We start from the raw sequence: 17,091 nt of genomic DNA, 5'->3' as shown, positions 1-17,091 counted from the left end.
TTAGAGTTTGGATCTCAGCCTCTTCACTTATGTGTGTGAGAGTTTCAATGATTATTTGTCATTTCGTCTATCGAAAAATATAGATAGTTTGGTACCTAACAACATAAAAGTCTACCATCTATGTTTTTTTAACATTGAAAATTTTAAAAAGATCCTTAACACTTGATAGTTCTAAAAAAGAACAGAAAAAAAAAAGTATGTTTGGAAGTTGAGTTTTGGAGGAGATATATATGGAGGAATAAGCCTATATTTTGATATATATATATATATATATACTTTTTTTTTTTTTGAGCAAAGGCAAAATTATTGCAGCTCTTGCAATGTTATGAGCCACACTATTTGCTTGCCTCCTAACAAACGACACTATATAGTCGGGATTATTTAACAAGAGAGTTTTACATTCTGAAACTAAATCACCAATTTCATTAAGGGGGAGAGCGGTGTTTCCTAGTAGATCAACCAAAATTTTATTATCTGTTTCAAATGCAACATGGCGAAGGTCTTTGGAGATGGCCATTTTGAGAGATTCCAAGAGACCTATAGCTTCAGCTTCCAAAACAGTAGCCGACAAAAGTTTGAAGTCTGACTTGCCGAAGAGAAGGTTTCCAGAAGAGTCGCGGAAGCATAAACCATAACACATTACCGAGTTACCATTGAGAAGGGTTGCGTCGACATTGCACTTGATTGTGCCGTGAGGAGGCTTTTCCCAGGTAGGGTGTTGCTCGACGCGGTGATCTGGATGTTTGGCCTTTTGAACACAACTCCATTCATGAAGCACTTCTTGGGCGCGAGTTACTGTGAGAGATGGAGTAGTGCCGTTGTCTTCCCAAAGTAACAAGTTTCTACTCTTCCACAAGCTCCAAATGATAAGAGCTGCTAATGGTCTTTGATGATCATGAAGTTTATGCAACAAGTCAAAAAGCATTTGTTGAAATGAATCGGCCCCGTAGAGTAAATCTTGAATAATGCTACCTATGCCAAGGAGGTCCCAGCAAGCAATTGCTTTATGACAAACAAAGAATAAGTGCATATGGGATTCAGCCAGAAGATCACAAGATACACAAGTTTCTAAACAAGGGATACCACGCTTGGATAGATTGTCTCTTGTAGGTAGACAATGGTGAGCTGCGCGCCAAAGGAAGGCTCGTACTCTAGGAGGGACACGAAGGCGCCAAAGGAGCTGCCATTGTGTTGAGTTCGGTTGCGGCGATACTTCACTAAGAATGTCGGTGCAGATGCGGTAGGCCGTTTTAACGGAGTAGGATCCGTCAACCGTAGCCTTCCAAATGCAAGTATCTTCTCTACGTCTATTATAGAGTGGAGTAGATAATATTGCAACAACATCGCTAGGATTAAACAATGATTGGACGAGGTTATAATTCCAAGAAGAGAGGTCCGGTAGCATTAAGTGGTTAATAGTTAAATCCTCAAAATTTGGTGGAGGAGGAGTAGATGGTTTAAGGGTCGGAAGGTCTCGCAGCCAAGGCGTGCTCCACACTTTAATTCTTGAACCATAACCAATCTTCCATCTATGTCCCAAGGTAAGTAAATGTTGTGCACTCCATAGGCTTCTCCAGGTGTAGCTTGGATTATGGCCGAGAGGGGCATCCAAGAAATCCCTTCGCGGGAAATATTTAGCTTTGAGAATTCGTGTAAGTAGAGAAGACGAATCTGAAAGGAGTTTCCAACTTTGCTTACCAAGCATAGATAAATTGAAAGCTTCCATGTTTCGAAAGCCGAGGCCTCCCAAACTTTTGTGGAGAGTTAACTTATCCCAATAGAAGGAGTTCATGATTTTTTCAATCTCATCACAAAGAGAGGTAGGGAGAAGGAAGGCACCCATACAATAAGAAGGTATGGCTTGGGAAACTGATTTGATCAAGACTTCTTTACCGGCACGTGATAGAGATCGAGCACTCAACGCTTGACATTTTTTCCAAATACGGTCCTTAAGATAAGAGAAGATTGCTTTCTTACTACGACCAACCATAGACGGAAGGCCTAAGTATTTCCCGGAGCCAATTGTGTTAGAAACACCAAGTAATGAGGAAATGTTTGTGATAACACCAGAATCCGTATTTGCGCTAAAGGCGATGGCAGATTTTCCATAGTTAATTCCTTGCCCTGATGCTGATTCATAATGGGAGAGAACTTCATTTAGGCTTTGTGTTTCCGAGATTGTTACTTTGCAAAAGAGGAAGCTATCGTCAGCAAATAGGAGGTGGCTAATGGGAGGAGCAGTTTGACACACACGAGAACCATGTAGTTTACCACGAAGCTCATAATTTTTTATGATCGATGATAGACCCTCGGCACATAAAATGTAGAGATAAGGAGAGAGGGGACATCCTTGGCGCAGACCACGTTGGGGAGTAATAGGACCGATGCGATCACCATTAAAAATGATGTGGTACTCGACAGAGGTAATACACATCATCATCCAAGAAATCCATTTAGCATTAAACCCCATCTTGGAAAGAATAGCTTCAAGGTAGGACCAACTTACACTGTCAAAAGCCTTAGAGATGTCTAACTTCAAAGCAACTTCACCAATTTTTCCTTTCCTTTTGCAACGCATATGGTGGAGAGTCTCAAATGTTGTTAAAGCGTTATCCATGATAGAACGAGAGTGAACAAAGGCAGACTGTTCTGGTGAGATCCATTTGTTAATGAGAGGACGGAGGCGGTTGGCGAGTACCTTGGAGATTACTTTGTAGAGCACATTGCATAAGGATATAGGACGGAGGTCCTTCATAGTTTCAGGGGTGTCTATCTTGGGCGCTAGAACAATATTCGTGGCGTTAAGTTCTATGGGCAAAGAGCTAGGCTCAAGGGAAGCTGGATTAAGTCCATCAGGGTCGGGAGACTTATCTGGATGCATGCTAAAAATTGTTTCCTTGAATTCAATTTCAGAGAAAGGCCGGGTGAGCAAGGTATTGTCGTCATCTGTTACCCTTGAGTGGACCGAGGAAATGATGCTATGATAATCTCCATGTTGTGAAGAGAATATGGAGGTGAAGTAATCACGAACAAGGGCGCAAAGATCCTCTTGCGAAGTGATCCAATTACCTGAAGAGTCACGCAGTTGCGTAATAGTATTTTTCCTTTTCCTGGCCGAAGCAGAGGCATGGAAGAACTTGCTATTAGTGTCCGTCTACTAACCAATAGACCTTAGAACGTTGATGCCAGTAAGTTTCCTCTTGTAGAATTAAAGAAGCGAGATTTTTCTGCATACTTTCCAATTGCGGGTCGTTACCATCACACATAGCATTGCGGAACTCTTCTATTTTTTTCGCGTTGTTTCCGGATTAGATGTCTGTAATTTGGTGCAGCTTCTCGGCTCCAAGTTGAGATATCTTCCACACAGTAGTTGAATTTGGTAATAATATTAGAGGAAGTATAGAATCCCCAATTATTTTGAATGAGATTGATGAGCTCCGGTTCCAGAAGCCAGGAATTGTTGAAACGAAAGGAGTAGTGTGGTGTGCGCCAGGGAACAGGGTCCAATTGAAGCAAAAGAGGAGTATGATCAGAGATTGGAGCCATAAGAGTTTGCAGAGTTGCATTCAGGTAGAGATCATGCCAGGAGGAAGTAACAAGAGCACGATCTAAACGGGCTTCCTTCGAAGAAGCGGTGCCGATACTTTTGAACCAAGTGAATTGGTAGCCAAGAAGAGGTAGATCATATAAATTACAGTCGGTGACCACCTGTTGGAATCCTCTAATGAGCCAGGCAGTACGAGAAGGGCCACCTCGTTTATCTTCCGGAGATAGGTGGTCATTGAAGTCGCCAATTATGCACCAGGGATCGCTGGACATGGTGCTGAGATTTCTTAAGAGGTCCCATGATTCGTCAATTTTGATATATATTTAATATTTTAATAAAATTGAAATAACAATATGATAAATGATCGTATAATAATAATTCAATCACAATTAAATAATTTCTAAGTGTGTTTGGACAGTTGACAGGTGGTCTTTTTTGAAGGTTTAGGGTGCTGCTGTCGTCTTTGGCCTTTTTTGGAGTAAGTGTGGCGCATGGTGCTATATGGTTTGCTGTTTTTTGGCTGCTGTTTTTCCGGTTGGATTGGGGTTGGTCCTACGGAGTTTTTTGGGTCATTGTCTTTGGATGAGGCGCTGTCTTTGACTAGATTTAGCTATGGCGCTGTAATTCGGTGCCGTTATACAGGACTACAGGCTCATAACTTGAGTCTAAGTCAGTTTTGGTGCTTGGGGTGGTCATAAGCTTTTAGTCTTGTGCAGGGAAAGGGTGTTCTTCTGCCTATATATTCCATACCCTCCAGTCTTGCTAGGGTAGTTTTAACAAATTTTGCTAATTAAAAAAAAATTCTAAAAACATTTTAAGTGGCATTAATTTAAAAAGAAAAGTAATTAACCCCTTCCGTCTCCTCCAAAATCCTCCATCAAAACATACCATAAAATTCATGTTAGGTAGTTCATAGTTACAATGGTGGGTATGTGTGTGTGTGTATATATATATATTGCTTGAACATTAAAGAAAAAAAAGGACATAAGTGATTTACTGAAAAATAAACTATTTAGGGACATTTTCTTTTGTAGGACTAAATTATCTCTTTTCCAATTATTGTCTTGGACCAAGTCACCCCTTTTTAATTATTGTTAGGCACCTAATTGTCTCTTTATTGACGATGGTTTAGGCACCTAGTTTTGTAGTTCATTGTTTAGGAACTCAAATTTGTATTTATTTTTCCTAGAGCAAATTGGGTCACACAGTTTTGTTAGAGACTAAAACTAGTCTTTCCTCTATTTTATTCACTTACCCTGAGAAATCTCAATTTCAAGTTATAGACGAAAAATGAAGAGAGAATATTTCAACACATCTTAATATTACTTCAAATGCATTAAATGTGATAAAATGGAGGATTACAGTTTGAAGAGGTGACGATAATATCATATGGAAGATTAAGGTTTCATGGGTAAATTATAAAAGAAAATAAGAGAACCATATACTACAGGGAAGAGTTGAACAAGATGGTCACATAATCATCAACAACTCAGGATCAGTTGTCAATGGAAGGAGGATGAATGACAACATATACACGCGTCTCAAATATATTGCTCAGGAACTCATGATAGCTCCCTTCAATTTACTGCAACAAAGTTTTATAAATGGTCCCAAGAAGAGCTCTAGGTATGTAAGATGAAAAGTGTGTGGTTAGAGCCTAGAGGTTTTCGGCATCCCCATTGCTTGGTGCGAAAAGATCATGTTGTTTGCAATTGCAACTGAAACTATTAGAACCTTAATCCAGCTCGAAGCCAAATGAGATGGTTACATGGAGCCTAGAGGTTGTCGGCATCCGATACAGGTACATCTCGATGCTTGGAGTATCCTGCAAGCTTCAATTCATCTAAAAAAAGTAAAAGATGAAGAGTCCAAGGTATAGGAAGAAGATAGAAGACAAGATAAGAAGAATACATTTTTAGTTGCAGTGAAAAGAATGTCGACATTCTCAAAAAATTTGTGACAGCACGTGCTTTATCAGCCTTGGAAATACAGAAACAAGATAAGTAACAATTATTACATCTCAACAATAGAAAGGTGAGAGATCAAGCAAGAGAGTTACTGCAGGCAATATTTTGGCTCTAGCCTTGAGAACAATCTTCAACTCTATACGAACCTGCATAAACTTGACTCATTATCCTTCAGCATTCTCGAAAAAGTGTTCAAGCCTGACCAATCTCTTCAATTCTTCTTCAAGCCGAACCATCTTTGGTGACATCGCTTACGGTGGCTTCTGTTATGCATGTTTAGGACCGTTTGCAACATTAGGGGTAGAGTGTTGAATTGTTTTGAAGATTGCAGTGGTGATATCATGAATTGGTGTGTTCTTGTATTCAAGGTGTAAATTTGGACAAGTTCATGTGAATTTTCATAAGGGTGTGGATTGCATTTCAATCAAGGATGCTGGTTTTTCTTTATGTTGCAGGCAGTGGTGTGTTTGGACCTAGTTTTTTTTTGGCTGTTCTATTCTGTTGTGAATCTTTGTACTTGGTTTTTTGCTCACCAAGTACACCTTATGCTACATTGCTACTGGATTGTCTCTGTTTAGAGTAATAAAATCTTTTGTTGTTGCAAAATAAAACATAGTATAGTGTACAGATAATTAAAATTAGTTTCAAATACTATAAGTTAGAAGACATTACATTACTACTTTTATCATTCACTTGTAACAGTCATCTAATTTACAGTCAATTATATGTTGACACGATTTACTTCTTAATTATCATTATAAATGATATATCAAATAAATAACTGGAGCAGAATATAAAACAAATCACTAAATTATATTACTTTTAATATTATGTTACATGTTGAATGTAGACAGGTTATTCATCCTTACATAAAAATCAAGCAAATTTGAAGGTGATACATGAAAATAAAATAAATAAGCACCTCATATAGCGATACTTCGCAAAACAACAGTTTCAATGGTAAGACCCGGTCCAAAGCCAAATAAAACACCAAATTCAAGTCCTTCTCCTGTGGTCTTCAATCCATCTTGAGCTGACTTCTTTCTCATTTCATCTAAGATAAACAAAACACAGGCACTTGACATATTTCCATATTCACTAAGCACTTCTCTGGTGGCTTTCATCTTTTCAGGTTTTAAGGCTAACTTTTGCTCAACTTGATCTAGAATTGCAGGTCCACCAGGGTGTGCAATCCAAAAGATTGAATTGTAATCAGAAATTCCTAATGGTTCGAAAGCCTCAACCAATGCTTTATTGATGTTCTTTGAAACAATCCCAGGAACATCTTTAAGAAGGTGAAATGTTAGTCCAGCTTCACGAAGGTGACCATCAATGGCTCCTTCACTATCTGGAGCAATTGTTTGTGCAGTCCAAACCATCTCAAATATTGGTTTCTCAATTTCTGGTACTGGATCTGAACCAACAATTAGTGCAGCAGCTCCATCTCCAAATAGGGCCTGTCCAACAAGGCTGTCCAAGTGAGTATCACTAGGGCCGCGAAATGTGACTGCAGTGACTTCAGAACAGACAACCAACACACGAGCACCTTTGTTGTTTTCAGCTAAATCTTTAGCCAAACGAAGGACCGTGCCTCCTGCAAAGCAACCTTGTTGGTACATCATATACCTTTTCACATATGGGCGAAGACCTAAGAGTTTTGTGAGTTGGTAATCAGCTCCAGGCATGTCTACACCACTTGTGGTGCAAACGATCAAGTGAGTAATCTTTGACTTTGGTTGACCCCATTCTTTTATGGCCTTCACTGCAGCCTCCTTCCCTAGTCTAGGTACCTCTACCACCACCATGTCTTGCCTAGCATCCAATGAAGGTGCCATGTATTCACAAACACTAGGATTCTCTTTCAAAATCTCCTCTGTTAGGTACATATATCTCCTCTTGATCATAGATTTATCACCTGAAGGGAATTATGAAAAGATGATATTAGTTCAACAAAACTTGGGTGTTAAGAAACCAATGTAAAGATAGCAAAATATATTTAAATGGAAAGTATCTAAGGTAGAGGGAAAAAATACTTACACATGCGTTGGAATTTCTCTTTGAGTTCAGTCTTGTGTTTACTATTTGTGATTTTGAAGTAGAAATCAGGATATGTGCTTTGTTCAACACAATTGGCTGGGTTTGCAGTGCCAATGGCTAAAATGGTTGCAGGGCCTTCTGCCCTTTGAGCATTGCGAATTTCAGACACACTAACCATATTGATATCTTTGGTAGCAAATGAAAGTCGCAGTTGGTTTTGTTTGTAGTACTTGTTGTAATTAAAGAAAGAGAAGGGTGAAGGAAGAGTGTTGTAGTGGAAAGATGTATGGAATGAGATGGTTTTATATGAAGGAAAGAGTGGAAGGGTAGGTAGTAAATTTTTATATTCAATTATGGCTGGCTGGCTAGATGGGTACGTCCATGAACTGACCATGTAGGAGAGTTTGGTGGCAAATACCCGCATGACTTTGAATACCCTCTCCAGTCAAAATCCCCTTTTTTAATGATTATTTTAGGGAAGAAAACTGATATTTTACTTGAGTTTAATTACTATACACATATATTTAAAAATTATTATACAGATGTTTAGCCACATCAATTAATTAATATCATCATTCATATTTAATAATTGATGTGTCAACATATATATAATTGATTGAATATATGTGTAAAATGATAATATATCGACAATATATACTAATTAAATTTATTTTAAAATGCATTTGGTAGTTGAGTTTTGGAGGAGATATCTATGGAGGAATAAGCCTATATTTTATTATATTTAATATTTTAATAAAATTAAAATGTATGATTTTTTTTTTTTTAAGAAAAAATAGCAATATGATAATTGATCATATAATAATTCCATCAAACTTATATATTTTCTAAAAACATTTTTAGTGGTATTAATTTTGAAAAGAAAAGCAATTAACCCCTTCCTTCTTCTCCAAAATCCTCCATCCAAACATACCATAAAATTTATGTCACGTAGTTCATAGTTACAACAATGGTGTGTATTTGTGTATATATATTGTTTGAACATTAAAGAAGAAAAGGACATAAGTGATTTATTGAAAAATAAACTATTTAGGGTCATTTTCTTTTGTACGACTAAATTATCTCTTTTCCAATTATTGTCTTGGACCAAATCACCCCTTTTTAATTATTGTTAGGCACCTAATTGTCCCTTTATTGACGATGGTTTAGGCATCTAATTTTATAGTTCATAGTTTTTTCTTAGGAACTCAAATTTGTGTTTATTTTTCTAGAGCAAATTGAGTCACACGGTTTTGTTAGAGACTAAAATTAGTCTTTCCTCTTTATTTTATTTACTTACCCTGAGAAAACTCAATTTCAAGTTATAGACGAAAAATGAAGTGAGAAAATTTCAACATCTTAATATTACTTCAAATGCATTAAGGTTTCATGGGTAAAATATATATAAAAGAAAATAAGAGAACCATATACTACTACAGGGAAGAGTTGAACATTTAGAATATAGATAGATACTACTACATACATATGACCTTTAGTTAAATTTTATTTACTTCTCTAATCTTAGTAATGTGATTCTCCTGCACGTTTGGATTCTGTAAAATGAATGGAATTGTTTGTTTGGAATGCAATTATGTGCAAATTCTTTACTAAGGGGATCATATCAACGTTTTTAAGCATGTTACATTATGTGCAAATTCGTTTATGTCATTCTTCACAATAAGTTAAGCTTGTTCAGATCAACATGTTGTATTATTACTTGTTCTGGGGTTCTGAATTTGTCAAAAATTATCTTAGCTAGTCTGATTGAATGCATATTTCATAGTGGAAATTAGAACAGAACCTACATATATAGTTTTGATACCTCATAAAAAAGGCTTGTTGCACATTGTTCTTCTTACCTTTACATGCTTTATTGGATGAAAACTTCTAATAGTTAAGTATGTAAGTGTTGCATACTTCATTTCCATTATGAAATCAAATTTCAAATGTTTGTATGGGGAAATATTTGGAGTTGTAAATCTAAATGAATTTTATCTTCAAATATTGTTGGTTAATTTAAATATGAATGAAGTGAAAGCAAAGACAAATTTGGCAGATTCTCAATTTTTAATCTAGACGACCTTGCGACACTTTTTACAACTTTTCAAAAAATATAAAAGTGACTTTTTTAGTGTTACCGGTCATATAATAAGTGTTATTAATATAAAATGTTACTGAAGCTTTTTAGTAACACGAGCTTTACCTAACAATTGCTCAAATGTTACTAAATTTAATTAGTAACATTTTTCTTGATTTAGTTACAATTTTCAATTGTTGTTGAATCTCAATCATGTTGTAGTGAGATATCAAAAACTCTCTCATTTCTCTCATCTTTGGTGCAAGCATCAAGCTTACGCCAAGAGTGAGGGATATATTTAAGTAAATTCGAGTTTGTTATCATTTTTGAAACTCAGGAACTCATGATAGCTCCCTTCAATTTACTGCAAGAAAATTTTATATCTAAGTTTTTCACCATAAGGAAATGGTCCCAAGAAGAGCTCTAGGTATGTAAGATGAGAAGTGTGTGGTTAGAGCCAAGAGGTTGTCGGCATCCCCATTGCTTGGTGCGAAAAGATCATGTTGTTTGCAATTGCAACTGAAACTATTAGAAGCTTAATCCAGCTCGAAGCCAAATGAGATGGTTACATGGAGCCTAGAGGTTGTCGGCATCCGATACAGGTACATCTCATGCTTGGAGTATCCTGCAAGCTTCAATTCATCTAAAAAAAGTAAAAGATGAAGAGTAATTTGATAAGAACTCTCTTTAACATCAATGAAAACCTAGTCTTTATTCAGAATCATCAGTGCTTCATGCTTTTCTTATGATTGTTTGTATGACTACTAACCCTAGCTTCTTTCAACCATATAAATTGATCTTAGGAATTGAATGACTACTAACCCTAGCTTTAAATCCTGAAATAGTAATTCTAACGTTCTCACCATGCTTCCGCAGTAATTCAATCGGTTTAAGAGATTAAAAGGTTATAACTTAGGAAATGGTTTTGAGTCAAGAGATTGATCAAAACCACTTAGTTAATCCGTCGTAAAGTTAGGTTAATTTATTTGAGAGATAAGAGAGCCAAATTACTCACAGTGAGCAATAGAGGATTCGAAAGGTTTGATCATCTGTTTTAATCCAATTATCAAACCATTTTATTTACTTTGTTTAAGTTTTATGCAACCGAATCCAACTGCCTAGGGCAACCCATAAATTTAATACATCCTTTATTTTAACGTTTTTGCCGAGTAGAAATTAAAACAAATCATGTGGATACGAACTTATAAACTTCATTACTTTGATATATTTTTAGTGCACTTGCTAAAAGGTTATCACTTAATATCATTATAAATGAAATATTTTTCAAATAAATAACTATAAAGAATATAAAACTAATCACAAATTATATTATTTTTATTATGATGATACAAGTTGAACTGTAGATGAGTTTTCATCCCTACATAAAAATCAAACAAATTTCAAAGTGATACATGAAAATAAAATAATTAACAACCTCATATAGCGACACTACGCAAAACAACAGTTTCAATGGTAAGACCGGGTCCAAAGCCAAATAAAACACCCCACTCAAGTCCTTCTCCCGTGGTCTTCAGTCCATCTTGAGCTGACTTCTTTCTCATTTCATCTAAGATAAACAAAACACAAGCACTTGACATATTTCCATATTCACTAAGCACTTCTCTGGTGGCTTTCATCTTTTCAGGCTTTAAGGCTAACTTTTGCTCCACTTGATCTAGAATTGCAGGTCCACCAGGGTGTGCAATCCAAAAGATTGAATTGTAATCAGAAATTCCCAATGGTTCAAAAGCCTCAACCAATGCTTTATTGATGTTCTTTGAAACAATCCCAGGAACATCTTTAAGAAGGTGAAATGTTAGTCCAGCTTCACGAAGGTGACCGTCAATGGCCCCTTCACTATCTGGAGCAATTGTTTGTGCAGTCCAAACCATCTCAAATATTGGTTTCTCAATTTCTGGTACTGGATCTGAACCAACAATTAGTGCAGCAGCTCCATCTCCAAATAGTGCTTGTCCAACAAGGCTGTCCAAGTGAGTATCACTAGGGCCGCGAAATGTGACTGCAGTGACTTCAGAACAGACAACCAACACACGAGCACCTTTGTTGTTTTCAGCTAAATCTTTAGCCAAACGAAGGACCGTGCCTCCTGCAAAGCAACCTTGTTGGTACATCATATACCTTTTCACATATGGGCGAAGACCTAAGAGTTTTGTGAGTTGGTAATCAGCTCCAGGCATGTCTACACCACTTGTGGTGCAAACGATCAAGTGAGTAATCTTTGACTTTGGTTGACCCCATTCTTTTATGGCCTTCACTGCAGCCTCCTTCCCTAGTCTAGGTACCTCTACCACCACCATGTCTTGCCTAGCATCCAATGAAGGTGCCATGTATTCACAAACACTAGGATTCTCTTTCAAAATCTCCTCTGTTAGGTACATATATCTCCTCTTGATCATAGATTTATCACCTGAAGGGAATTATGAAAAGATGATATTAGTTCAACAAAACTTGGGTGTTAAGAAACCAATGTAAAGATAGCAAAATATATTTAAATGGAAAGTATCTAAGGTAGAGGGAAAAAATACTTACACATGCGTTGGAATTTCTCTTTGAGTTCAGTCTTGTGTTCACTATTTGTGATTTTGAAGTAGAAATCAGGATATGTGCTTTGTTCAACACAATTGGCTGGGTTTGCAGTGCCAATGGCTAAAATGGTTGCAGGGCCTTCTGCCCTTTGAGCATTGCGAATTTCAGACACACTAACCATATTGATATCTTTGGTAGCAAATGAAAGTCTCAGTTGGTTTTGTTTGTAGTACTTGTTGTAATTAAAGAAAGAGAAAGGGTGAAGGAAGAGTGTTGTGGTGGAAAGATGGTATGGGATGAGATGGTTTTATATGGAGGAATGAGTGGAAGGGTTGGTAGCTGAACATCACGTGTTTGAGTAAAACGTTATGCACATTTTAATATTCAACAATGGCTGGCTGGCTATATGGGTGCGTCCATGAACTTACCATGTAGGAGACTTTGAATACCCTCTCCAGTCAAAATCCCCTTTTTTAATGATTATTTTAAGGAAGAAAACTGATATTTTACTTGAGCTATATTTAAAAATTATTTTACACATGTTTCGCCACATCAATTAATTAGTATGATCATTCTTGTGCTTTATATTCAATAATTGACGTGTCAACATATATGATTGAATGTATGTGTAAAATGATAATACATCGACAATGTATACTAATTAAATTCTTTATTTTAAAATGCAAAATTATTTTAGTATTTGAGAATAAACCGTTCAATTTGATTCTTGAGAAAAATAAAAAACAACTCTTAATTTCTGGAGAAAAAAAATTGGGACAATTTGGTTCCTACATGAATTACCATCAATAATAAAAATAGATAGTTTGTCTACAACTACTGCCCAACTGGTAAAAATATGACTCTCTTGAAACAAGCATGTGCTAAAAACAGAAGAGAAGCCACAAAATAATAATATCCCTAAAAGTTCAAGGAGAAGGACATTCTGAGTAATGCAAGAACTTTGATCCAACTATGCCAGAAACAATCATTAAGATGTGGGAATTTTTACTTATGTTATATGCAGCTTCCTATTCTTTGGAAATACAACAAAATGAGTATGCTCAATCTTGTTGCAAGCCTTGTGAAGGTATGCTGTTTCTGCTTATCTGCTTTAAATCTAAATAAATAATTTGAAAAGTGTATTTTTAATTACTTCACAATATTTTAAAATACTAAAAGTGTATTTTCAAAAAAATTCAATGATTACTGTGAAATATTGGTTCGAAGAAGAATGTAGGAGAGAGCACCGATGACTGAATTAATATGTGACCAGGACTTTGACGTCATTTTATTTATAAAGAGAACATATATAATACAGCTATATAGTAGCAGAAAGAAGGATAATATATTTTTCGATGCGATTATCTACTCATATATACATATAGGGCATTGTGTATGAGAAAAGCGATTATCTACTCATATTTCATAATGTGCACAGAATTATTCACATATTTGCCTATATAATACCCTCTTTTACTTGCCCTCTAATTTGAGTGAAATTAGATGAAACTAGTCTTCTCAATTTCATCATCAAAATGTTCAAACAATGAAATTGTGTCTTTATTCCATTTAGTTTCGTTCATCAACTTTATTCTATTCCTTCTCATTCCACTGGTATCCAAACATAGCTTAAGTCTCTTGTCAAAAAAAAAAAGCATAAGTCATCTAAATTATTGAATGGCAATATGGTGGCAAGAATAAAACAATTGTTGAGCAAAAAAGGAAAAAAGTTATATATTTACATAAAAATCAAAACTTAGGACATTTTTTTTTAAGGAAAATTTTTAGGACATTTAGACACCCTATTATTCGAATAATGTGAATCCCTGCAAAACTTAGGGCTTTAAATTCAACACACAGGGAATGCATATTATACACTTATTTGTATCAAATTCTGTTGTATATTAATTTGGGTAGAAAAGAAAATCAATCTTTTTTATGTGCAAATAAATTAAAATATTTTCATTGTAAATTTCCGCAGATACTAAATACCGTTGTCCTTGAGAGGAAATCAACACAGAAAAAATGAAAAGTATAAGAAACTGGCCAAGATTTTCAATTTCATTAGCGTTATCCTTTAGAATATGTTTGCGTTGAGTGGTAAAAGAACACTCATTTGATGTGATGAAATAGGGAATATTAGAAAATTTGAGTTGCTATAAGTCTATTCTGCATAACCCTTACCTCAACATTCTTGAGCTTTTTCTCAATATGCTCTCTCAAGGATTGTTCAGATCATCATCATCATATGAATTTATGATCTGCATAACTTGGGGTTACATAGAATTTGGGTGTCTAAAACTCTCACATTCAGAAGTAAAAAATTTGCAAAGCACTATATTGTCGGTTTGTTAATTTTTACTGTTAAACATTGAAACCTTAAATTGCATCATCAAATGATTGGTGATGTCACTTATGGTGGATTCTGTGATGCATGTTGCAGACCGTTTGCAACATTAAGGGTAGAGTATTGAATTATTTTGAAGATTGCAGTGGTGACATCATGTTCTTGTATTAAAGGTGTTAAGGTGGTCAGGTTCATGTGAGTTTTCATAAGGGCGTGGATTGTATTTTAATACAGGATGCTGGTTTTTCTTTATGATGCCGGCAGTGGTGTGTTTGGATGGATTTAGTTTTTTTTTTTTCTTTTCTTTTTCTGTTCTATTTTGTTGCGTATCTTTGCACTTGGTTTGTTCACAAAGTACACCTTATGCTACATTGCTATTGGATTGTTTCTGTTTAGAGTAATAAAATCTTTTGTTGTTTCAAAATAAAACATAGTACAGTGTACAGATATTTAAAATTAGTTTCAAATACTATTAAGTTAGAAGAGTGCACACATTACATTACAGGACTTTTTAAATTCACTTGTAACAGTCATCCAATTTACAGTCATTTATATGTTAACACAATTTACTTCTTAATTATCATTATAAATGATATATCAAATAAATAACTGGAGTAGAATCTAAAACAAATCACAAATTATATTACTTTTAATATGATATTACATGTTGAATGTAGACAGGTTATTCATCCTTACAAAAAATCAAGCAAATTTGAAAGTGATTCATGAAAATAAAATAATTAAGCACCTCATATAGCGACACTGCGCAAAACAACAGTTTCAATAGTAAGACCTGGTCCAAAGCCAAATAAAACACCCCACTCAAGTCCTTCTCCCGTGGTCTTCAGTCCATCTTGAGCTGACTTCTTTCTCATTTCATCTAAGATAAACAAAACACATGCACTTGACATATTTCCATATTCACTAAGCACTTCTCTGGTGGCTTTCATCTTTTCAGGCTTTAAGGCTAACTTTTGCTCAACTTGATCTAGAATTGCAGGTCCACCAGGGTGTGCAATCCAAAAGATTGAATTGTAATCAGAAATTCCTAATGGTTCGAAAGCCTCAACCAAAGCTTTATTGATGTTCTTTGAAACAATCCCAGGAACATCTTTAAGAAGGTGAAATGTTAGTCCAGCTTCACGAAGGTGACCATCAATGGCTCCTTCACTATCTGGAGCAATTGTTTGTGCAGTCCAAACCATCTCAAATATTGGTTTCTCAATTTCTGGTACTGGATCTGAACCAACAATTAGTGCAGCAGCTCCATCTCCAAATAGGGCCTGTCCAACAAGGCTGTCCAAGTGAGTATCACTAGGGCCGCGAAATGTGACTGCAGTGACTTCAGAACAGACAACCAACACACGAGCACCTTTGTTGTTTTCAGCTAAATCTTTAGCCAAACGAAGGACCGTGCCTCCTGCAAAGCAACCTTGTTGGTACATCATATACCTTTTCACATATGGGCGAAGACCTAAGAGTTTTGTGAGTTGGTAATCAGCTCCAGGCATGTCTACACCACTTGTGGTGCAAACGATCAAGTGAGTAATCTTTGACTTTGGTTGACCCCATTCTTTTATGGCCTTCACTGCAGCCTCCTTCCCTAGTCTAGGTACCTCTACCACCACCATGTCTTGCCTAGCATCCAATGAAGGTGCCATGTATTCACAAACACTAGGATTCTCTTTCAAAATCTCCTCTGTTAGGTACATATATCTCCTCTTGATCATAGATTTATCACCTGAAGGGAATTATGAAAAGATGATATTAGTTCAACAAAACTTGGGTGTTAAGAAACCAATGTAAAGATAGCAAAATATATTTAAATGGAAAGTATCTAAGGTAGAGGGAAAAAATACTTACACATGCGTTGGAATTTCTCTTTGAGTTCAGTCTTGTGTTCACTATTTGTGATTTTGAAGTAGAAATCAGGATATGTGCTTTGTTCAACACAATTGGCTGGGTTTGCAGTGCCAATGGCTAAAATGGTTGCAGGGCCTTCTGCCCTTTGAGCATTGCGAATTTCAGACACACTAACCATATTGATATCTTTGGTAGCAAATGAAAGTCTCAGTTGGTTTTGTTTGTAGTACTTGTTGTAATTAAAGAAAGAGAAGGGTGAAGGAAGAGTGTTGTAGTGGAAAGATGTATGGAATGAGATGGTTTTATATGAAGGGAAGAGTGGCAGGGTAGGTAGCTGAACAGCACGTTTTTTGGTAAAAACATTATGCACATTTTTTTATTCAACTATGGCTGGCTGGCTAGATGGGTGAGTCCATGAACTTACCATGTAGGAGAGTTTGGTGGAAAATACCCGCATGACTTTAAAGACCCTCTCCAGTCAAAACCCCCCTTTTTTTTTATGAAAAAATAAATAATAAAGCTGATATTTTATTTGCATATTTAAAGTTAAGATAATATTGATTAGTGTCATGAGAGCACTTGTGAAGAATTAAAAAATAAAAACATTGATATCTTTTAAAGTTGTTTTTGATGTTTTAATGTGGGGAATACACAAATCATAATATAAAATTTTCATTTTAAACTTTTTATCAAGTGCTCTAAAAAACTT

The 17,091-nt window shown here is 35.8% G+C and overlaps 4 protein-coding genes across 4 annotated transcripts; all 4 read right to left on the bottom strand.

Moving 5' to 3' along the window:
- Positions 1-303: 303 nt before the first annotated feature.
- On the bottom strand, positions 304-3,819 carry LOC112418651 (uncharacterized). Its single transcript, XM_024775102.1, has 3 exons — positions 3,265-3,819; positions 461-3,154; positions 304-363 (listed from the first exon to the last, which is right to left on the bottom strand). The coding sequence occupies exons 1-3, from the start codon at positions 3,817-3,819 to the stop codon at positions 304-306; spliced, it is 3,309 nt and encodes a 1,102-aa protein (XP_024630870.1).
- Positions 3,820-6,308: 2,489 nt separating this feature from the next.
- LOC11420334 (chalcone synthase 8) lies at positions 6,309-7,811 on the bottom strand. The gene is made up of 2 exons (XM_003591974.4): positions 7,552-7,811; positions 6,309-7,429 (listed from the first exon to the last, which is right to left on the bottom strand). Exons 1-2 carry the CDS (start codon positions 7,727-7,729, stop codon positions 6,438-6,440), a joined length of 1,170 nt encoding a protein of 389 aa, XP_003592022.2. The 5' UTR covers positions 7,730-7,811; the 3' UTR covers positions 6,309-6,437.
- Positions 7,812-10,933: 3,122 nt separating this feature from the next.
- LOC120577917 (chalcone synthase 4) lies at positions 10,934-12,458 on the bottom strand. The gene is made up of 2 exons (XM_039829904.1): positions 12,176-12,458; positions 10,934-12,053 (listed from the first exon to the last, which is right to left on the bottom strand). Exons 1-2 carry the CDS (start codon positions 12,351-12,353, stop codon positions 11,062-11,064), a joined length of 1,170 nt encoding a protein of 389 aa, XP_039685838.1. The 5' UTR covers positions 12,354-12,458; the 3' UTR covers positions 10,934-11,061.
- A 2,683-nt stretch (positions 12,459-15,141) lies between these two features.
- Positions 15,142-16,659, bottom strand: LOC11407003 (chalcone synthase 4). The gene is made up of 2 exons (XM_003591996.4): positions 16,383-16,659; positions 15,142-16,260 (listed from the first exon to the last, which is right to left on the bottom strand). The coding sequence occupies exons 1-2, from the start codon at positions 16,558-16,560 to the stop codon at positions 15,269-15,271; spliced, it is 1,170 nt and encodes a 389-aa protein (XP_003592044.1). The 5' UTR covers positions 16,561-16,659; the 3' UTR covers positions 15,142-15,268.
- Between the last annotated feature and the right edge of the window lie 432 nt (positions 16,660-17,091).

The sequence above is a fragment of the Medicago truncatula genome, chromosome 1, assembly GCF_003473485.1.
Source record: "Medicago truncatula cultivar Jemalong A17 chromosome 1, MtrunA17r5.0-ANR, whole genome shotgun sequence".
In the NCBI taxonomy this organism is placed as follows: Eukaryota; Viridiplantae; Streptophyta; class Magnoliopsida; order Fabales; family Fabaceae; genus Medicago; species Medicago truncatula.
This window is presented reverse-complemented; position numbering and strand designations above follow the sequence as displayed.

Coding starts and splice junctions, on each gene's coding strand:
- LOC120577917 (XM_039829904.1), bottom strand. CDS start 12,353: ATGGTTAGTGTGTCTGAAATTCGCAATGCTCAAAGGGCAGAAGGCCCT. Junction 12,054..12,175: donor AGAGAAATTCCAACGCATGT/GTAAGTATTTTT, acceptor AATTCCCTTCAG/GTGATAAATCTATGATCAAG.
- LOC112418651 (XM_024775102.1), bottom strand. CDS start 3,819: ATGTCCAGCGATCCCTGGTGCATAATTGGCGACTTCAATGACCACCTA. Junction 3,155..3,264: donor GAAGAGTTCCGCAATGCTAT/GTGTGATGGTAA, acceptor ATTGGTTAGTAG/ACGGACACTAATAGCAAGTT. Junction 364..460: donor AAACAGATAATAAAATTTTG/GTTGATCTACTA, acceptor CCGACTATATAG/TGTCGTTTGTTAGGAGGCAA.
- LOC11407003 (XM_003591996.4), bottom strand. CDS start 16,560: ATGGTTAGTGTGTCTGAAATTCGCAATGCTCAAAGGGCAGAAGGCCCT. Junction 16,261..16,382: donor AGAGAAATTCCAACGCATGT/GTAAGTATTTTT, acceptor AATTCCCTTCAG/GTGATAAATCTATGATCAAG.
- LOC11420334 (XM_003591974.4), bottom strand. CDS start 7,729: ATGGTTAGTGTGTCTGAAATTCGCAATGCTCAAAGGGCAGAAGGCCCT. Junction 7,430..7,551: donor AGAGAAATTCCAACGCATGT/GTAAGTATTTTT, acceptor AATTCCCTTCAG/GTGATAAATCTATGATCAAG.